The sequence below is a fragment of the Pelobates fuscus genome, chromosome 8 (genome assembly GCF_036172605.1).
Source record: "Pelobates fuscus isolate aPelFus1 chromosome 8, aPelFus1.pri, whole genome shotgun sequence".
Taxonomy (NCBI): domain Eukaryota; kingdom Metazoa; phylum Chordata; class Amphibia; order Anura; family Pelobatidae; genus Pelobates; species Pelobates fuscus.
In genome coordinates, this window is record NC_086324.1 from 33,692,217 (window position 1) to 33,716,363 (window position 24,147).

The 24,147-nt window shown below is 36.4% G+C and overlaps 1 protein-coding gene across 5 annotated transcripts in view; it reads left to right on the top strand.

The window, feature by feature from the left end:
* Positions 1-24,147, top strand: part of SLC4A10 (solute carrier family 4 member 10) — a 170,092-nt gene that overhangs the window by 102,293 nt on the left and 43,652 nt on the right. For all 5 annotated transcript variants that reach the window (XM_063429670.1, XM_063429671.1, XM_063429669.1 and 2 more), the window contains exons 6-7: positions 5,644-5,832; positions 21,275-21,366. In XM_063429670.1, coding sequence (XP_063285740.1) covers positions 5,644-5,832; positions 21,275-21,366 — 281 coding nt within the window. The remainder of the gene's footprint in view (positions 1-5,643; positions 5,833-21,274; positions 21,367-24,147) is intronic.

The window sequence follows — 24,147 nt, forward strand, 5'->3', positions numbered from 1 at the left end:
AATAGAAGGGTAAAGGGAAAAAAATTTGAAAAAAAATCTTTCCCAACCACCTTAATAAATATAAATATAAAAATATCAGACAACTTCACACCTGTGTTTTACCCAAATACCAAACACATAAAATGCAAATCTCAAATTATACTTAATCATTCACCTTAGGCGCTCCACCAGTATATGTTAGAAAACCACCAAAACAATATTTTGAGGGTTTACACATCCAGTCCATCAAAGGACAACCACAAACATTCCCATTGTCTGAGATCTTAACCCCTATTTCTTCTTCAAAGTAACACGAGGCATCATTCCATTAAACATGTCGGGTATCCATAAGGAGGTCTCAATGACTCTAAGGAAAGTGGAGCAGGCTCAATCTAATTGTACAGAGTTAAAGAAAGGGGTAGGGCGGATTAAGATGGATGATCACACAAAGGGATAGACAAAGCTGATCAGATGTTTTTGGATTTGTGGGTGCCTAGGCCGCTATCCGAATAATTTAAAGCATGTTTCATGAGATAACAGCTAATTGAGGAAATTTAGAAAACAGCTGTAAGTTTGTTAGTGCCAATAATGAGAAAGTTGCCCAGCATACTTTACTTAACAAAACAATTTGCCAACCTGTAGCTATGAATTTGGAGAACATGTCAAGGTGCAACATTTACAATTGCAGTGTCCGATGTTGAGGGCTAAATAAATACTTTGCATGAAGTATTAAAAGTATTCCAAATCATGAACCTTTAGACACTTAGATGTGTATTATATGTGATTTTATATAATAACATTATATATTATGTATATATAAATTTAATTGAACATAATGTACATGGTACATATTATATGGATTGACTGTATTTTTGAAAACTGGGCACATGGTCCTGCACAATCCTTCACTGTCCCCATCAACACTTATTTCTCCTTAAATGAAATTTGAATACTGTTAACGCAAAATAATTTGAAGTCTACTGGTTAGTTGGCTTGGAAGACTATGCTGTGATGGTTAAATGTACAACATTGGTACTTAAAAATAATCAACAATACGAGCAGATTTAGCTAAGTTAGGGGCCCAGACGTGAATGTGTGTCCCATAGAAATACAAACCAACCAACCAACCAACCAAACAAACAAAAAGCTCAGGCAGGATAAAATTGTTTTATTAGAGAAGAGTTTAACAAATATTGTGTGATAAAAACAAAATGGCTGACAATATTTTATTCAATACATTCCCATTTACTAAATAATCAGGAAAACAAGACAGTCAACCCATAGAACATTTCTTACATACTTTTAAAAGCTGCATACCAAAGCATGCAGCAGCCCGCAGGTAACGAAAGACAGGTATTTTTAGCTTTCTTTACGGAGCGCCTCTGTCAGCCTCATAGATATGCTGGATTCTGACATATAAAAGAAAAAGGTCTCTAGTGATATAAAATTTCTGAAACCACATAAATCAACAGGGCCAGATAAGAAATGTATAGCTTTATATCGATTCGGGTCATATTATTGAGCAGTTTCATATTTAGACAAACACTTTGCCAAAGTAACCAAGTTTTGAATGTTTTCAAGTCATTGTATTGTTTCCGTGGGAGATTAATTTCCCCAGCTGTGACCTCGATCTAAATCCAGTTTCTAAACTTAGACCAGTGTTATGCATTTTATTCAACATGATCACAAATATATCGAATATCTTTTTCTAAAAATAATCATCAGTTTAACACTGGGCTTAGGCTTTACTGTCGAGAACTAACAATCTCGAGATTTATATGAGCATATCACTGTGTTTTATTAAGATCTTGTTTGATATAGGATACTGCATCAGGCAGCTTTTAGCATGGGCCTGGAACAATCCATAGACATTATATCCAATATTGAATATTCTTTAAACTGGACACAGCCAGTTGGAAGAAAGTGTTGTTTCTTAACTTTTTTTTTTCATATTAAAAACTGCAATGTTTCCAATTATTTTTGTGAGTTTCTTTATGAGATTTGAAAATAACAATATGCAGATTTTAAGTAATTTTGCTGTGTGAATTATTCCCTATTTGTTATGAAACATTGTCTGTCCCTAGTTTTATTGTCTGTTTGTAATATAAGTAGACCTAGAAACACATTTAACGTTTGAACTAAAACAAAAATGATAAAATATTATATTAGACATATTCTACTTAAGACCTAAAAGGGAGTAACGCCTTAGGAAAAAAATATTTTTTTTGATAGATTATGTCAGTGATACATCTAGCAGGAAGGCATATAATTAATGTCTGGTGTGGAGTGTCACTGGCACGATTGATTTACTATCTTTGTATATAGGTTTTATACATAATATATTTTTTTTATATGTTAATATTTCGGAATTTTCTTTTTGAAAAGCTTATCTAAAAATATTAAATTAAGGTCTATATTTGAAGAATGCGCCATATATTTAATCACTTTATTGCTCCATGGTACCCCACCATTATTTAAGTGCTATTATCTTTACTGTACATACAACTTGAGAAGTTGTGACTTGTTTAATCTCATGTTTAAAGCCCATTCAGACATCGTAAGCATTTCAGTGCACAGGCAGGGATGAGATCGACTGGTTTATGCTTGATGGTAAAATGGATGGCTCCATTACTTTATATGTAATTCCCAATAAATCAAAGCTCGGTGCCAGCTCTGGAAGTCTGAAATGACATTCCATCATTGGTAGAATGGCTGCCTACTCCAATTGTGGGTTTTTCACTGACATCATGAGAATAATTTGTTTTCTGCCTTTGTTGATTTTCCCACAATAGGAAATGTACACAGCATAAATATTGTCATTTTCAATTTTTTATTGCAATGAACTGTACACTAAATCACTGCATAAAGTCAACTATACCAGAGCAAATACTTTAACCCAATCCAGTCTGCATTGTATCAATAGATCATTTGAGAATGGTGTTTGACTTTTTAAGCACTGCATGGCCCATGCAGCCAGGGCTGGCATTACTGTAAGGGGAGTTAGGCATTTGTCTGAAGTGTTGACTCAGTGAAGGCACTTTCTACCTTTTTGAGCTGATGACCAGGTCATATGCTCCCTCCCCCTCCCACACCACTGAACAATAGGTTAATCAAGATGATTAATTTTAACACAATGTTTTGACATATGGAAACAGTAGTTGAAGAGGGACCTGCCCAAACAAGCTAACCTTCTAAACGATTGAGGGACATATATATGGAGGAGAGTGAGGGAATCAAATGGTCTAGATATACCTTAAAGCATGGGTGGAGTATTTTAAGAGTACCGTAGGTGGGAGACAGAAGGTGAAGGTTGTAAGGGCTGAGCTGATAAGCTTCTCTATGGAAGTGTGTTCTTTTGAAGGACTGCAAAGGCAGGACGATTCGAATGTGGCATGCAAGGGTATTCCACAAGTGAAACTAACATTTGTTTAGTGATGAGGCTTGCCAGGAATATACGTGCTAATATCTTGCAGCTGCAGATCACGTTCAGTGTTTCTTTGTGATCCAGTGGACCTCAGCATGGTGTGGTGTTACTTTCCCAGCGTTATTATTTACGTAGGCTTGGTGGACCTGAAGGAGCACTGGAAGTGATCTGCACCATCTGCAGACCACACTCTCCACCAAGTGGACCACTAGAGATTCAAATTATGCCATTCTAGCCAACCAGCGGTGCCCCAGCCTAGCGGCACTCTGCGCTTCCTGAATGCCAGTTGCAGAAGTTTGTTGCTGCTGGGGATCATGCAGATCTTGCATTGGAGGCAACCTTTGGGGTTAAATTGTTTGGCAATGGTTTAACCCCTTTAGGTAAGAAAAAGCCAGTGACCTCCTGTTATCATAACAGCTTCATTTTGGTGAAGTTGTTATGATGCCTACAGTGTTCCTTTAACTTCAAGCATTCCCCTTTCTATAATTGTACAGTGTTGTGGAAAATTGATGCTATATACATCATAATAATGCCATGTACAAAACAGGAAATGTGTAGAATGAGTGGGAGATACAGAAAGGATGGGCTCATTGTGCAAAATAGAGTTCATCCTTTTTTATATATAGATAATGCATTAATATACATGAAAACACAAAATGTCAAAACATTAAATATATGATAAAACATAATCTCACATTTGAAAGATGTGTGCTTCACAGGCTTTCCAACGTCTGCAGTAAGCTCTGATAATCAGGGAGTGCTAACATTATGTACAGCTGTATTTTTGAAGCAAAAAAAAACAAATAAACAAAATGAATAGGTTGAGAGTGAGGTTCAAAAAGGAAACTAAAAAAAAATACTGGAAAGTCAAGCCAACATAGCAAACTATAATCTAGCCTAAAATGTGTGAGTTCCCAGCATTTCCCTTCATCGCCTTCATATGATATAATCAGATATGAGACCATTGCTACCACAACATTCCATATTTTAGATTTCTAGTGTTTTGTTAATTGCTCAATGAATTTGGTGGATTGGCAACCACGTTACAAAATATAATGCTACTAAAAAAAAAAAATCAGTTCAGCTGAGCTATTTTTAAACACATTATTTATAGTGGTCCTTTAAAACAGAAGCCCTCAGTCAATAATTTGCAAGAAATACTAGCTAGTAAGTTGTAAAGGTTTGCAGGTCAGATCCTTATGCTTACGATCTAAGAAATGTGTGTAGGGTTCCTAATATTTAAAAAAAACTGGGAAACCATGTGTTCCCTATACTGGGAGGCCTCAACCCAACTCAGTTTGCATAAGTGAATTTAGTTTGGCACATTATTGTGGGATTCGAGATACAATTGAACTTCCTTCCAGAATTCTTTTATGCAAGAACAATCCTAAAGTCAGTTAAACTGTTTTAATCAAACATGTTTACCATATTGGCATCAATACATGTTGGTGCTCATACTAAGTTTAAATAGCGCGTGTGTTGCAGTAAGACAAACACAGCATATGGATGTTTTTAGAAGACCACCAAGTATGGAGTTCCACCTCAAATGGAAAAAGAGTGGGACCCGCACTATGATGTGTGGGTGTATCATGTACCTCACAAATATTTTATGCCCTTTTGTGTTACACGGACAGGTTTATTTGGGAAGTGCAGACATTCTGCCTTTACCTTATTTTAACAGTTCCAGCATTTGGCAAACCAGTAGATATCTCAAATCCTTACTGTTGTCTAAAATACCCAAATACGGTGACAATTGGTTAAATCTATAACCTATCCTAAAGCCACAATGCATTTGGACTTCAAGTCAAATACTTATTTTATCCATGAAAAATACAATTACCCCATCAATCTTGAGACTTGATAGATTTATTTGCATTAAAACACTCTGAAATCATCAATTACATCGATACAATGTTCTGAAAAATTATTTTCAAAATAAAAATACTAAAATCTGAAACTACAGAGAAGTCAGCAATGTCAACAATTAAAAAATTCATTATTAAAACAAATCTGCTCCAAGATGCCTTTCTGTCCTTGGATATCACAGGAGGGATTATTGAAAACTCAAAGTTTATTTGCTAGATTCCAAAAAATCTCTGCAATGTTACATTGTGTAACATATCCATCTGTCACTCGAACAGCCAATTAATCTTTGAAAGCTCTTCATATAAAATAATAACCGTTTTCAAACTAAGAAAACATAGGTATTATCATTTATGATTCTTATTATGTTTTAACAGATATGATCCTTGATCAGCAAGTAGCTTCCGGTCAACTGAGTGATGATGTCCGTCACCGAGTTCACGAAGCATTATTGAAACAACACCACCATCAAAATCAAAAGAAGCTGAGCAACAGGATCCCAATAGTGCGTTCCTTTGCTGATATTGGAAAAAAGCAGTCAGAGCCCCATTCTATGGATAAAAATGGTAAGTTTGTTTCCAAGACTGTGTACACATATGATAAATCAAGTACATTATTTTCCTGTATATTAAATAATTTACATTCTATATATTTTTGAATTTCTCTTTAAATAAATAGCACCTTAAAAGTGAAAATGTGTCCCTTGCTAATTTCAAAATGTGCAACATGTCTGTGCTTCTTGAAAATGATTAAAGTAAAGAAGGATATAACTGCTCCATGCACCTAACATTAACATTAAAACATATATTATCAAATGAGGGGTAACACATGGTAAACATAATCATGTTTTTTTAATATCCTTTCTCATGCAAAGATCCCTTTATGCATATATATAATAAATCCATTTTCTTAACTTATGCTCTAACATTTATTAACATGAGTGGTTGTGACTCCAGTTACCTCCACAGATTTTGTTTACTGGAGTTAGCCTATGTTAATATTAGAGATAATGAGTGGAACACCAGAAATTTAATTTCGACCTAGGACCTCAGGACTCACATGAAAATGATAATGTGTGTGTACAGAGGTTCTTTGAACAAAGAAGATGAAAGAACCTCTTATACATATGTATTGATTATATTTCTGTAAACCACACTAAAAGGTTGTACTCTATATTATCTACTTCCCTATTCATACACAACACGGCTACCTTATCTCTTGTTTTGGTAAACTGTTTATTGTCTGCAAGGTTAGGGAATCCTTGTTTTAGGCTACTGCTGCCTGGTCTCCCCTTTCATTATAGCAAGTGCCTAATTTTCATTTTTTATCAGGTGGCCATAAACTCATGTCTAGGAGCTTTTATAACATGAAAAGCTCAGCAAATACAGTAAGGGAAAAAAGTATTTGAACCCCTGCTGATTTTGAACATTTGCCAACTGACAAAGAAATGATCAGTCTATAATTTTAATGGTGAGAGACAAAATAACAACAACAAAAATCCAGAAAAACGCATGTCAAAAAAGTTATAAATTGATTTGCAATAAGTATTTGACCCCTTCAACTTAGTACTTGGTGGCAAAACCCTGGTTGGCAATCACAGAGGTCAGACATTTCTTGTAGTTGGCCACCAGGTTTGCACGTATCTCAGGAGGGATTTTGTCCCACTCATCTTTGAAGATCCTCTCCAAGTCATTAAGGTTTCGAGGCTGACATTTGGCAACTTGAACCTTCAGCTCCCTCCACAGATTTTCTATGGGATTAACGTCTGGAGACTGGCTAGGTTACTCCAGGACCTTAATGTGTTTCTTCATGAGCCACACCTTTGTTGTCTTGGCTGTGTGTTTTGGGAAATTGTCATGCTGAAATACCCATCCATGACCCATTTTCAATGCCCTGGCTGAGGGAAGTAGGTTCTCACCCAACATTTGATGGTACATGGCCCAGTCCATTGTCCCTTTGATGCTGTGCAGTTGTCCTGTCCCCTTTGCAGAAAGACGCACCCAAAGGATAATGTTTCTACCTTCATGTTTGACGGTGGGGATGGTGTTCTTGGGGTCATAGGCAACATTCCTCCTCCTCCAAACACGGGGAGTTGAGTTGATGCCAAGAGTTTGATTTTGGTCTCATCTGACCACAACACTTTCACCTAGTTCTCCTCTGAATCATTCAAATGTTCATTAGCAAACGTCAGACGGGCATGTATATGTGCTTTCTTGAGCAGGGGGACTTTGCGGGAGTTGCAGGATTTCAGTCCTTCCCGGCATAGTGTGTTACCAATTGTTTTCTTGGTGACTATGGCCCCAGCTGCCTTAAGATCATTAACAAGATCCTCCCGTGTAGTTCTGGGCTGATTCCTCACCATTCTCATGATCATTGAAACTCCACGAGGTGTGTCTTCCATTTGCAAATAATCGTACCAAATGCTGTCACCTTCTCACCAAGCTGCTTGGCGTTCGTCTTGTAGCCCATTCTAACCTTGTGTAGGTCTGCAATCTTGTCCCTGACATCCTTGGATTGCTCTTTGGTCTTGGCCATGGTGGAGAGTTTGGAATCTGATTAATTGATTGATTGCTTCTGTGAACAGGTGTCTTTTATACAGATAACAAGCTGAGATTAGGAGCACTCCCTTTAAGATAGTGCTCCTAACCTCAGCTCATTACCTGGATACCTTGGAGCAAGAAATCTTGCTGATTGGTAGGGGATCAAATACTTATTGCACTCATTGACATGCAAATCAATTTATAACTTTTTTATAAACTCTTTATTTATAATTTTCTTAGTTTTTTGTAGGGGTTGAAAGAAACGAAATTTGGGATACAGAATGGAAAAAGGGGGAGGGGTTACATAGGTGCATTCACTTTCACATATCGGTATTTTGAAGTATCTGCATATCTTTTCCAATTGTTACTTTCATACCCTTATGCGTTAAGTACATTATGGATTTATGATCTAGTTTCGTAGGCTGTTTTTGGGGTAGCAGAGTGCGGGAGAAGGGGTACATTACAAAAGATTACATTACATTACAAATTACATTCCAAAAAAAATAAAAATTTGCGAACTCATATAACTTCAGAGAAAACAGTAGTGACCCAATTTATAACTTTTTTGACATGCGTTTTTCTGGATTTTTTTGTTTGTTATTCAGTATCTCACTGTTAAAATACACCTACCATTAAAATTATAGACTGCTAATTTCTTTGTCAGTAGGCAAATGTTCAAAATCAGCATGGTATCAAATACTGTCTTCCCTCACTGTTCTCCCATCTTCCTTTATTCTATATGCATAGGGTTGATTGGGTGAATGTCTGCTCACAGTCAGGGGTTGCTCACATTTTTACTTTTCCCCATCATTCTCAGCTAGTACGTTTGTATGGGTTGTTATAGGTATCAGCGTCATTATAATCAGTGGCTGTAGAGCCCCACATCCTGTGCATCTTAAAAAATATATATTTTTGCATGGGCAAAATGGTTTGAAAGCCCCTGTTCTTGTAGATTGCAGAGCAAGTTACCAGAATGTTTTCTGGGTGAAAAGCCTGAATATTTTTCCCAGCAAGTTATGCACTTTGGAAGGTACCTAAATGGGGGCAATATTACCTCCTAAATATGTTGAACTGATGAACTCGCAGCGTTTTAACCATTCTAGTAACAAACAGCCTTTTATGGCTGCTAAATGGTCAATTATATTGCCATCTAAAAGTGCATTAAGCAATTTTAATTAAATCTCTTTAGTATTATTATTAATTTAAACATCTCAGTTTCTTCCCCCAACATATTGTTCAAAAGCTCTGCAGGGTAAAAATGTAATTGCCTTACTGATTATAAGGTTTCGCTCAAGTATGTGTTCTTTAATCATGAACAAATAAATTGAGGAAACTGCTATTGTTCTTTAATTATAAGATTTACAACCAGAAAATTGCTAGATGTAAATCTCTGAGATGATTACTCAATGATGTGCTGTTTGTTGTTAAGTACATGTTTGTATTTGTATGTATGTATGACTGATTGTGGCACATTCTGAGTTTAGCTGTAGCAGAATGGTTTGTGAATGAACTATCTGACAAGGTGAAATGTTTTCTTGATTTTTTTAAAAGGCCGTTAGTATATTATTAATAACTCTTCCTTAAACACCAGGGAACTGTATCCTTTCGATATTTTCTTTGCTCCAGTAACCAGGTTAAGTGATGCATGTAAAATATTTTTTTGCAGGAAGTCAATTTCTTGTATAGTATTTCAACCTGTCTCACTCGAACGTTTGTGATGGTATTGGTTAATGAGAGAAGCATGCAAGTAAAATTGTCACGTGTGATTAATCAAATTATTTGAATTTTTTTTTAGATGTCAAAAACACATTTTTTTTTTATTGAATTGAGCTAATGAGTCTATTGAACGGAGATGTCACATGGCACAGTGAGAATAACTGGTTAAAGAAAAATCTACAGCTGGATGAAAGTGAGAGGAGGGTGTGAAATTAAGAAAACAAGAGAAAAGTGTAGGAATCATTGCATCTAAAATTGAACACGGTCTTTGGACACTGTAGGCTTTCATTAGTGCTGGCTTATAGAGTGGGAAAGCACATGTGAATTAGAGGAAAGCGTTGATAAATGGTTTTGCTTGAGCCAAAATAGAGATTTTTGCATTGCGATAAACTTGTTTTGGATGGTAATCGTTCTACCTGGTCCCTTTTCTACATCCTGTTTGAGTTGTAGATTTTTGATGGTTGCCATTTTTAAATTGTTTGTAGAGGAAAAAAATTAAAATGAGAAGTGACTATTTGAAATAAAAGGAATGTTTTTTTTTTGGAAGAAAACATGCTTTAAAAATGACTGAACAATAACCATTCATTTTTGATGCACAATCAGAGGCATGTGACAATACGGTGAGATTAACTCGCTAAATTGGGGATGATTTAGAGAAATGATATGGAAATTACATCCAGATTTAAAAATTAGAGATGCAGTTATTGGTAGAAACTAGTAGAACTGATTATTGTATTTACACATCACGTGTAACACATGTAATAAAATTGGGTTTTAGCTAGACAAAATTAAGTATGTAAGGCTGCAGTAATAAAGGTGGTAAATTATGAGAATACAGAAATTTATGAATTCTAACAATATTTTGATTTGCGGATGGAGTGATCTGGTGAATGTCGGGTATTAAAGAGAAGGTTTGGTCCATATGTGATCCTGAGGGCCTGTTAGTTAGGCTAAACTGTATAAACCAGTGGTTCAAGGCGCCCTTAATATTTCAATATTTTTCCAAGGCACCCCAAGTCAAAACAATGTTCTAGGTTGTATATATGTACAGCGCTGTGGCATATACTGGGCCCCTTACCTTGGGAGTTGCACTGGTAGATTATTTAAAGAAACAATCCAGGCACAATAACCACTACATTATGTTGTAGTGGTTATGGTGCCAGTAGTGCCGTAGTGCCCTCCCAGGGTAAGTTGTTAAACTGTTTAAGGGATAGGGGCTGTAGGGTATTTGTGTGTGTGAGGGGTGCAGTGAGCGTGTGTGTGTGAGAGATGCTGTGTGTGTACAGGGGTGCATTGTGTTTGTGAAGGATGTAGTTTGTGTGTGTGAGGAGTGCAGTGTGTGCATGTGGGGCAGTTTGTGCATGAGGGGTACAGTGTGAGTGTGAGGGGTACAGTGTGAGTGTGTAGGGGGCAGGTTGTGTGAGGGGTACAGTGTGTATGAGGGGTACAGTGTGTGTGAGGTGGGGCAGGTTGTGTGAGGGGTACAGTGTGTGTGAGGGGTACAGTGTGTGTGGGGGGTACAGTGTGTGTGTATGGGGGGCAGTGTGTGTGTGTGTATGGGGGAGTGTGTGTGTATGGGGGCAGTGTGTGTGTATGGGGGAGCTATTGTGTGGTGTGGGGTCTGTGGGGGTAGGAGTGGCAAATTAATAAATATATACTTTATTTTTTTTTAATTAAAAATAAAAATGATGTCTCCGCTCCCTGCTTACCTTTGCCTAGGAGGGGGGACATTTCCTGCAATCCCTGATGGTCCTGGTGGGAAAGACCTGGTGGTGACAGTGAACTCTAGCAGCCTTAAGAGCTGCTAGAGTTTATTCTCGCAAGATTCAGAGCGTTGCCATGGTAACTGCGGGAATGCTCCGAGCTCGCGAGAGAAGAACCCAGCAGGTTAGAGCTCCCCCGGGTCCACCCTCCCAGCCGTCTGGCAGCAAAGTGCTAGCGGGCCAGAGAGGAAGAGAGCTGATCTCCTCTCCGGTCCTGCAGAGCCAGCAGGGGAGAGCACAGTTCCCGGTGCTATCATCATAGCACCAGGGCGCCGGGGCACACAACTTGGGAACCGCTGGTATAAACCCAAACATTTAATATCATGAATTCCGAGTAGTGTAACAAAACATAACATAACTGAAAAGGTTTCCTCAGAGCATATTATCACCAACCCTCATTGTGCATTTCTCAAATAATTTATAGAGGATATTTTCTATTCACATAACAGGAGGAAAGTCAGCAAAATTCTGTTTATCTTTGAAACAAGATAACAATAGCATATGATTTATACATCTGCAGAATGCAATCAGCTTTCTTTCAGTAACTGAGTGTACGGTCTGGTTGTAGCCTGCAGATGTATAAATCATGTGTACAATTTGCCTGCTGTGAGGATTGATACAGAAGCATTTCACGAGTTTCATCTTGTTACTTGTATAAACCTTTTTACTCTGTACATAGATAACCTAACGCAGTGACCTAACGTATAAGAATCATCAACTCTTTCAGACCTTGATTTTATATTTTTGCTTAGGCTTTTCAAATGATTCAATATTTTTTTTTAAATTAATATTTTGAAAAATATATTAATGATATGATATATTTTGGATATTTTAATATTTTGAAAAAAATAATTTAAAACGTTTTTCTAACTATATTTCATCATTTAAAAAAGATGTAATCAAGGTCCCCACAAGAGCCTTAACCTATCATGGATATGGAAACGTCTTCCCTTATAATTCTTTAACAAGTGGTGCCATCTATCAGTTACTGTATCTCTCAGGGAACTCACTGTCCTCAATAATTATCTTTATATATTACATGGACTACCAAGTAAAAACTTCATAGAACATCGGATAGGGAATTTTGCCAATGTAAGTTACACTACTTACACTGTTACATAAATTGTGACAGTCAAATAGCTTTTATAATGGTATTGTCTATTTAATGACAAAAATACGCAACGGTCTTCCCTTTAACGTCACAGTCACTGTTTAACCAGTGCAATACTTTGAGATATTCAGTTCAGCATGCCCAGAAACATAAAAGATTCAGTCCAGATCTAAACAGTTGATTAGCTAATTGTGGAAATGGCACGTTTTGCTTCTTTTTTTTTCTTTACCTCTCTGTTTCCTTTTTGTTACTTATGCTCTAACCTCTCCTGCTTTCATTTCCCCATACCCCTGGCTTCACCCTAATTGTGTGCTAAATGTCACAGCAGGTGTGGTGTAAAATTATATATCTTTGCAGATACATATCAGTATATGTCAACCACCACTTAATCGATCTGAAGACGCATGCTAACAATGTCAGTATATTCCTCTGCCAATCAGCACTGGTGGTCTTGATGTCGAACAGTCAGGGTCTGTTGGAAGTTGAGAGCTAAGGGGTCCAATTAGGGACCGTTGTACTAATTACATGATTACATTAGTTTGGGCACATGTTGCTGAATTTCAGTAGCCAGTAAGCTTCTTTGTATCACACTGAGGCAGGAGTATTTTATAAAGTAATTGCATTTCTAGACCGTTACTAAAGGAAATGTATATTTTTTTATTTTGCTCCTGTAGAGAAAACAAAACTTAAACAAATATATATTTTTATGTCTCTTGAAGGCATGGGTTCAGAAATTTTAAGCAATACGTTACTTACCCACATACGCTGGTCATATTGGAATAAAATGTAAAGGTTTCATTTACTTACCAAGTGGGATATTTACTGATATTACTGCTTAGTATCAAATGGTCATGTTATATTGTGAGGAACTCTGTACTAAGGCAATGCTCACAGCGAGAATATAAATATATACATTTTTAAGCACAATCTATACATTTTGCTTGCATTATCACTATAAGGTGAGGATTTTTTGGTAAAAAAAAATTAAAGGTGTCCGATGCAACACTCTCGTCACATGGTCATTTAAAATGGTCACTGAATTCACTCTTAACAAAAATATAAAATCACTGAGTATGTTATACAGCTGGGGGTTAAGACGCTTAATATGATTCGTGTGTAGTCTGCTAGAATGAATGCGTAGCAGTTTTCAAAGAACTTTACTTGGTGCACTTGCTGCAGATTCTGACTAAATATATCATTGGGGTGAAATACACTTTTAGTATAAGTTTACACATAAAAAAATGAAATCTCAAAAAAAAAAATATTATATATTGCGATGCTAGTTTTGCATTCATATAAGTTATAAGTAATGATGTAAGATTATAGCAAACCCAGCGAGGCTTATGAGCTAGACAGGACAGCAGTGAGCAAATCCAGCAGGTGACAAATTTTCATGACAGTGATGCTTTGTAAAATGATATCTTTAGTGCTAATTAAAATGAACAAATATATGATATATAGACAAACTTCTCAGTCTTACACAGCGAGATTTAGTTATTTTTTCATAACACTTTTTAGAGTTATTTTTTGCTTGCATGTATTTCTGTAATTAACACATTAATGAACATGCTGAGCATTATCTTTCACTAAACTTCGCCTTCAGCTGAGTTTGTGTAAGAAGATCATTCAGAGAAGTTTAAAAAGTGTGAAAGTAAGAGAACGTGCACAATTTTACTTTTATTTTCAGTGGACTTACTGAGCTGCCATTATTTGGTTGTACACTCCAAGCAGCCTATCAGCATACAACTTTAACAAATGTGTTACATGTTTACTTTTGCTCCTATTTCTCCTTGCATAGAATGCTATGTTTTTTTTTTTAAATAAAGTCTTTATGGAATCAATAAAATATGCAACATTCAAGAATCTATACATTTGCATACTAAGCTTTTGCATGCTATAATTTAAATTATGCTAATTTATAGGCTTTTTTAGATTAAAGCATGATTTACATATTTAGGCCTGTATTCATGTTCCTTGTTCATGGACAATTTCCTTGGCATCTATACTAACGGCACACCCACAGTCCTCTAGATGTGGCAGAAATGGAGGGACACCTATTCACAGCCCTGCAAAAATGGTGCATTACCTTTGTTTCGCCTTTTATTATTGGAAATTTGCCCGTGAACTTGGTGCTTAGTGCTTAACAACAAGAAGAGTTATTCTGTTCCCCTCTGCATCATCTATGGAGATACCATGTATGCCGAAATTCAACCCCCCTCACCCCTCCCAATTTTGTTTTTTGTTGTGATTACACTTTTTAAACCATTGATACTCGATATGAACTCTCAGCTCGGATTTGTGCAATGGGAATGTTTTAACATATAAGGGCCATGTTTACTGTGATTGTCATTCATCCTTTCCTTGTTTTACTCTGTCTTTGTTGTATGTGTCTCTAACAGGCTCATCTCATCTCTGTTCCTCTCTCATCTCCTACCCTTTGGCCTCTCTAAAAGTCCGTTGAAGGTTTTCGAGGTAGTGTAAAAACTAAAATGAACACTGCTTGGATATTAGGTTAATGTGACTAAATGTCTTTATCGGGGAGTGTCCTCTACTCACTATATCTATATCACTATATCTCTCAGTATCCTGTGCCACAAAAACAACAAGTGTCTGGTGGAGGCTTGTGGGAGATGTAGTCCAACACAAATTGCATGTCTTTGTTTGACTACTCATCTACTCGTGTATGTGACTGATCCTTTGCATGCATTGACTGTAATAGTACAGTTCAGTATATAAACGTAAGTATAATTCATTTAGATACATCTAGATGTAACCTTGCCTATGTCAGTCAGTACATTACTTATCCGAAATCACCTATCACTTCATTAAGATAAAGCATATAGAATCTGTATGCTTTATCTTAATGAAGTGATAGGTGATTTCGGATATGTGTTTTATCCTCACATATCAATGAGCATTGATAGAGGGCATGTATTTATTTCATATTGGCTGAGTTTATGATACTCATTCACACACTTTAGCAGAAGCTCACTTTGACTCGATTTTGATAGAAATACAACTCAATTTGTGAGTGCTCAATTTTTAGTTTTTAATGATTAGACATCTTTTTATGAGACATACCACAGTTAAAAGTATTTTTCTAACAAAAGGCTTTGTATTATCTATATCATAGAAAAATACTTTTAACTGTGGTATGTCTCATAAAAAGATGTCTAATCATTAAAAACTAAAAATTGAGCACTCACAAATTGAGTTGTATTTCTATCAAAATCGAGTCAAAGTGAGCTTCTGCTAAAGTGTGTGAATGAGTATCATAAACTCAGCCAATATGAAATAAATACATGCCCTCTATCAATGCTCATTGATATGTGAGGATAAAACAGTTCATCTCTGAGATAAAAAAACAAAATTAAGCCTGACATTTTATTCAAGATATAGAGTTAGCACAGACTACATCAAACACATGTCCATCCAATAATCATGCAGAAAACAACAAGTCTAGTTATAGCAGAAGAATTGGTTATCAATTTAACTCAGAATCACAAATATTCCATTGCCTTGTTTCTTGTTAATGTGTGATTTAACCATTGATGTCTAACTACACGTTCTCTTTCTATTTTATTAAAGCAAAATATTTAATAATATTTCTTATCATTAACAGATCAACAGATATTCACTGAAGTGAGAATTGTTGGGAATTCAAAGTAAATTTAAAGGAAATCTCATATTTAAAGTTGATATATACTTGAATTGGAAAATTATCTATGTTAGTTATGCTTCAATTTCAGTTATTTTTGCCAACAATTTGAAATACATTTTGAATTTTCTTTGATTTTCATTTTTAGTGAATATCACTGATTCGTTTAAACAAGCAAGCTGCCTACAAAATAATAGCTACAGGTGTATATACACACACACACACACACACACACACACACACACACACACACACACACATGAAAATATAGCCTATCTAATGCATAATGTATCTAAATTATTTAAATACCAGCATGTAGGTAAATATCCGTGCAGTGGACACAAATGTTTATAATTTTCATTCCAGTTTCAGTTAGAAGATCAGTATCTTTATCCATTCTATTTCACTATCTGCTTTTGAAATAGAATGGAACAGGACAGAAACAATAGTGAAAGCATGTTAACATTAGATAGCTTGTCTTAAACCAACAGAAAATACCAAACCTAACACTTACTGTTATCAATTACATCTCTGACAAAGTGGTTTTAAATGCTGAGCTACCATTGTACTGGTTAGCTGAGGGATCAAGCAAATAAAATACAGTTCAAACAAAACAAAGATTACCTTGTCTGCGAAAGATGTTGGAAGCTTTAAGGATAACATTTATAAGGATATGCTTAAACTGTAAAATTATTTTTAGAAGCTATCTTTCTTCCCTTGAATAAATTGAACAAATATTATGAATCAGGAACCTCTGGAAAAGTACAAATTGCTACTGTGTTATGTGGACGTGCAAGGTTCAATGGACTCTGTTCAAATAAAGCAATTTTTATATATCTAATCTAGCCCTTGAAAAAAAATTAAACTATTAGAACCCCAAAAATGTATCTTTTATTAACTACAGAACTGGTTAGTGTAGTTAATGATGATCTATCACTTTCACTCATGAACTCTGCTTCATGCTGGGCTTTGTCCAATCCAAAAACTTTTAAAGGGACACTCCAGGCACCCAGACCACTTCTGCTCATTGGAGTGGTCTGGGTGCCAACTCCCACTACCCTTAACCCTGCAAGTGTAATTATTGCAGTTTTTCATAAACTGCAATATTTACATTGCAGGGTTAACTCCACCTCTAGTGGCTGTCTATTAGACAGCCACTAGAGGTCACTTCCTTGTTTCTAGCACAGGTTTCCTGTGCTAGAGCGTCGCTGGACGTCCTCACGCTGTGTGAGGACCTCCAGCGTCGCTCAAAACGCCATAGGAAAGCATTGAAATGATTTTTCAATGCTTTTCTATGGGGAGACGTAATGCGCATGCGCGGCATTTCCGCGCATGCGCATTAGGTCTCCTCGGCCGGTGAGCGAGATTAGTCTCGCCCACCGGCCGACGTAATCACTAGGAGGAGCGTCGCGGAGGCGGAGACAGCGGTGAGGGACATCGCCGCTGTCCCAGGTAAGTGACTGAAGGGGTTTTTACCCCTTCAGTAACCGGGGATTGGTGGGTGGGAGGGAGAGGGACCCTCCAGTGCCAGAAAAACGGATCGTTTTTCTGGCACTGGAGTTTCCCTTTAAGACAAAAGAACTTGATATGAATCATGTTGTCTAGTGATTCTAATAGAGACGCATCAGGTTGTATTAATAATAACAAACGATTTAACCAGGAAAGGTACATTGTGGTTTTCAAGTACATAGAGGGAATGTTACCTTCGCCCAACATCAGGGGTTGTTACTATTACCCAATTTAATGAGTAATACCCAAACCATTTTGTCTACCTCAGAAGGACTGAGTCAACCCTGCTTGGATTTGAACCTATAACCCAAGGGTTGAACAGATTTTACTGATGATGCATTAGCACACTGAGCTATCTCACCGGGCAGTATAGAGGACTAATGATGTGTCCATGTGCATGCATGTATAGTGCAGAACTGATCCATAGTCTTGTAGGTGAGAGCTCCCTACAAGTATTTTTGTGTGCTAACACACTGATCCCAATGCATTGCCTTTTATGAAGCCCAATTCATCACCTTTTATGAAGTTGATATTGGCAAGCTGTCTTTTTCAGGAGAACTCTACAACTTACTTTTAACTGGCCACAGAACAGACCTCTAAAGCCTATGTAAATCTACTACACCTTTGTTGCCCAACACTTACGTCCTTGTTAAGGCTGTGCTTTTTTTCTATCACATGCTTCACTCAAGTTCAAATATTATCATATAGATGGTTGCCTTTATTTAGATTTAGACATTTATAAAAAAAAAAAAATAACAACCATTTTTCTGGCTATATTAGTTCAATGCCATGTTTAAGCAGTAACTTCTAGAATGGTGGCTTGCTCTTTAGGCTCAGCCAACAACTGAATACGCTTCCATATGAGCTGTTTAGCAAGTTGTTGTTTCACTATGTGTATTTTAACTGTTTTGAATTTCTTATAATTCGCACTAGACTAAATTGCCATCACAGTGAATCCCTAGATGTACAATGTACAATATTACTAATCATAAATATAGATTTCATTTGAGACTGTTATTTACCTCTATGACAACCTGGAAAGACTGCCTGCCCCAATTATTTTTGCTCTAAATATTAAATTATTATTGCTATTCTAAAACAATTCATAACAATTGCAGCTAAGATGTTTAACAATAAATTGCAAATATGGCAACTATAGAAATACAACAGTATAGATATCAGAGTTAGAACAAGGTTTACACCCAGTAAAAATGCTTGTACAATTCTACTTTGTTACCGCATCAGATAGTGCATGGTTGCCAGTGAAGAGCTGGAAAGCTTTGGCTGGGGGACTGGTACAAACATATGGTCTTTTGTTCTGCTAAAACGTTACTGATTGCTGTGTGAATTGTCCTACTCATGAGGCACATGAGATATATGTGTTTGAAGATGCATGCTTCAGACCTAGAGAGAAGTGGCGTAATGTATCTGAGCAAACTCCTTTGTTATGACCTGTGTATGCATTCACAGAGATATGTGCATGCTTGCTGCTGTTGAGTAAATTATAAATACTATGGAGAGGGCTGTTATGCAAATGAGAATATACAATGTTTTGCTGTCTGGCTGAACAACTGGTCACAGACAGGTTTACTTATCCTTGTACAAAGCTAGATTCTCATAGGTACAACTGTTCACCCTCATGAACTAAACACAGCCAGGTTAGTTCACTTAGGTGACTTATTATAATAGCAAATGTTGACGTTGCTATTTTGCCAATGCAATTTTGATACTGTTTCTCGATGGTTGCCTGGACTACACAAGTATGTGAAAATTCCCAAGGGCTTATTCTTGCATGTGTGTACACCGGTGCCAATATAACAATGACTTATACTTAGTGGTTAATAAACAAGATTTAGATCGGGACACAGAAATCCAACGTTGTACACAGTGCCCCACAGTCTTTTAAATGAATGCTATATTATAAAAGCATAGCTTACTTTTTGGGTGACCAGTCGGAGTTAATGCCCCATGCACATGCTGAGGTGCTGGTTTTGTTTTGTTGCATGGTGTTACCATGGTGTTGGACGAGCCCCCAAAACTGTTAGCTTTCTTCCACTTTTAAAAAGCCACAAATTCAGATTAGAATAGCAAGCTCAGAAATGTGTTAATTGATCTGCATACAGAAAAGAAGCCCCATGATTAACGGGGAGAATTAATACAGAATTCTGACCAAGAACATTTAACTTGGCAATATAAAGATACATGATTACATAGAAGGTCATTATGTATGCATTTAATTGGCTACAAATTGGCAAATTTAAAGTTCTTCCTCATCTGATACACACATTCTAAATGAAACTGTTTCCTAAATTATTCTTGATGTCTAAGAGTGACAAGCAGAAACGAACATCACTGCTAAGCAAACCACAAAACAGTTCCTCAAAATATTCTCTTAAAATTTACTCTTTTCTTACTGCTGCTAAACTTTTCACCCCATGTGAGTTCTTTTGAGGTGTCCCTAGGAAACCTTCTCTTCTACAATAACAACAGGTGCACATACATCCAAACTTAAACCTACATATGTTTACATCCTCACTGTCACAAGCCCGCACAGCTGTGTGCTCTCCTCTTCCCCTCCACCAAGATCTCTCTCTCTTTTTTTTGTTTTACAAATTTGAACAGCCTATCTTTGCACAAATATCTTCTTGCAAATAATAAAGCAAAAACTAACACAGTCCTTGAAAAGTTTAGAAGTTCAAAATTTCTAAAAAATATAATTGTTAACTGGAGAATGGTTCTTTTTTTGCGTACACCTCATGATTTAAGGATTAATCTCTTTTAACATAACAGCATTTTTAACTTCAGTACTTAGATGTGACTATTATGTGACTATTACTTGCCCTTTTGTGCTCTTGTCCTTAATGACAACACTGGAATAAACGTGGTGGGAGTTACATTACCAGGCAAAACATATATGTCATGGCTTCTGTCCTTAACTTAAATTCTTTCGCATTGCTGATATGCCAGGAGAGGAGCTGGGGAGAGAGAATGTCTCCCAAGTTCATACCAGCAAATCAGAAAAAATATAATGCTTTAACTTTGTGATATCATTTACTGCCCTGTACAGTATTTGGAAGCATAATCTTTCCATTGAAATAACATCAAATGCTGACAGTTCTGACAATACAACTACTGTCTGCAAAATTAGTTAGGACATTTTATGTAGTTTGGTTATTTATATACGAAAGTTTAAATAGTTATTTTGTGAGCTAGACAGGACAGATTTTGAATAAACCTCACAGAACTTTGAAATATAGCAGAGCACAGAAAGGAATGAGAACATTGACCTGGAATATTGCATGATATAGATTTAATGCGTGTATTGTCTGACTTTTTTGTTGATGGAGGTATAAGTATTCTCAGAAAATTGCATGTATTCCCCCCCAACCTATTAAAATTGTTATACAAAATGATGGCTACAGAAGAAGTGTCAATCTCATGAATATATGTCAATTTATTTTCTATTCCCTGGTAAAGTTGTGATGTTGTTCTTTCACTTTTAGATTTCTGTAATCTTAAAGAAAGTAATGTATTAAATCTAGATGTAAATAGATAAATAGGCAGACCTGTATATATGAATAGCTAATCTATCGATCTGTAGAGGATATTGCAAATATACACATTCCCGAGTGTAGCACAATTTATCATTGTTTTGTATTTAGTTAACATGAATTTTTAAGAACCTTTTATTTAGAATTTTTATATTTTTAGCAGGCCAACTTGTATCTCCTCAAAGTGTTCCCTCCTGCACTGAAAACAAGAATGATGTCAGTAGAGAAAACAGCAGTCTTGATGTTACTAAGGTAAATGGAAGATAAATGCCTTCTGATTTAATTCTTCGATGTATTTAACTAATGCAAAATAGCTATACATATTTTCTGTAATTAATAACAAATGTTAGTAATCCATCTGTATTCTGCATGTCTTACATTTCACATGTATAAATCTCAAGACTAGCTCATATGACAGCTTTAATTACAGTTCTATTTATTTATAGATTAAGAGTATTGTGTCAGGAAGAGATCTTTCTCATTCTCATGTATGTCATTTTATATGCAAACTGTGTACTTTCTATATACCCCGAGGGCTTCATCTGTTTATGTGAATGATAGATAGATAGATAAATAAACAGACAGACAGACAGACAGATATATAAAGCCACCTAATCGATTTGCTACCTATGAAAGTTAGTACAGTGATCCTTCTATATTATATATATTTAAATGAAGTGAACATTGTTTACTATGCTTAGTATTTATAGAGTTTTGATCTTTTTTCTCAAAGATTGATTATTGCAAACATTCCACAGTGATTATTTATGTTAGTGGCAGTGTAGGGTGGCAAACTCAATCTCTTCTGGATTCACAAATTAAAAATGCCAATATTTAATATTGAATTTATAAAAAGCAATAAGAAGATTTTAAAACCCAATGTAAGCTTTCAGAACTGTATTCAGTAAGGACAAGACTGGCCTACTGGGAAATCAGGATATTGCATCCGAACTATAGACAACCTGCTGGTCACCAGTCACCTCTTCCCCTTTTGCCCAGCAAAGTGACATCGTCTGTGAATCATGGCAGAGGATTACTTACTGAGAATCTGTTGAGAATCTTTTGTGTGTGTGAATAGAGAATGAGATGTGGTGTTACCGTCCTCTTCGCAAATATTGCACAGCTGAAGCTGGAATAACAGTTGAGTCCTGCCAGAGGAAAAATCCCTTACTGCCAGGATTCAAAAAGAGAGACATGTGTCTCCACTGCCAGAGTCAGTTCTGAAGGAAGGGGATATGAACAAATGGAGGAGGAAAGCTAGAGGGAGATAGAGATGTGTTTTGTTGGTTAGATAGGAGAGTAAAACAACCGAGGAATAGAGGGCAGAATTAAAAGTGGGTTAGAATTATTCAAAAAGTTCAGACCTAGAGATTGTCTGTCACACAGTTTGCCAATTTGGACATTATCACTAATAGTGTCACTTGTTATCGGGTAACTGAGATGCTCCATGGACTATTATTTTCTTCTTCCAAACCTGGTGTGATATATACAAACATCTCATCCTCTACAACAGTATTCTACAAACCTATCCTCGGTCAAAACAACACCAACAGGTCAGAAAGTCATGCTAACCGTGCTTTACAACAGGTGAGTAAAGCAATGGTTCAGTCGTTTACAGAGAGACACTTGTGAACCAGCGGAGATTTCTTCAAGCCAGCTGTTGGGTTTCCGAGGATATATTTGTAAAAAGTAAAACATAAATTAAAATTAATTTTTCAAACATAGATATCAGTTTGTCTATGCTGATTTATAGGTACATTATTTTTATTTTTTGGAACGTTAGTTGTATAAATATTTTACAAAATAAAGCAATCTTTGGTGCAGTATTCACAAACTCTGGTTTAACGCCAGCAACATTTGCATGAATTATGTTGAAAATGTTAACAGGGAATGTGTGCTGGTATGTAAGACAGATGGCTGATGAAATGTTATTTCAAAAAATGTCCATTTTAACAGTTTTTGTAGGAATTTGGTCCCCGTGATTGGTGTTTAGATGATTAAAGACTTGTTTGCAATATATTAAGCTGATTAAATGAAATACAAAGACATTTAAAGAGTTGTAATAAAAATATATTTCTTTAAACTTTAACTGTTTAATTAGTAGAGTGCAAATCACTGGTAGCGACTAGGTTAAATATACAATGAAAAACGACACTGTACATTACTGTTTGTTAGGCCATTGCAGAGACACAAAACAACATAATATCATCTTTGGCAATAAAATAACTGCAGATACATATTAGTGAGATGAATCATTGAACATAACAGCAGGTCCAGATTTCCTGGATCGAGGTGGAAACAGTACACCTGATACCTTAAAAGATGCAAACAATTAAATTGAAAGGTTTTGTTTGTGCGGCATGGCTTGAGGCCATGCACAAAAGAGGCAGAGTATGCCAGCATTTTAATGAAAATACATTGGGGTTAACTTGAAAGTGTGTGAACTATAAGCATGGATGAAACTTGGATGAGACATATGCCTCGTTTCCACTGAGCAGAACGGTTCGGGTTGGTACAGTTTGGAAGGTTTGGAATGGACCAGCCCATTCTGGTGAGCGTTTCCACTGCAAGTCAGACTTTCAGGGCCATGCGGGGTTTAGAAAAAATGCTCTTCCTGTCCACCAATCAATGGCTTGTATAGGAGTTCCGCCCTAACTGAACCGTTCAATTTTCTATGGCCCTACATCTGAAGCAGGACCCTGAATGGATTGGTACGGTTCGCTTGTATGGACCACTTTCATAATGGAAACACCCAAAATAGCGAACCGTACCGAACTGAACCGAACCGGTCCGCTCAGTGGAAACGAGGCATTAGATTGTCTGCAAGCAAGATTTGGAAACGGCATCTCTGCATACTGGATTCATTCTTAAACAAAGAAGACAATATAAGTTCACCAAATTTTTAGGCAACAGTATTAGGCTTAGGTAGAGTTTTAAAACCAGCTCACAATTAGATGGGAGCATTGATTAGACTATCAAAGCAACAGAACCAGTGGTTCACAGATTGAACATAGAACAGGAATGAATTTTCCC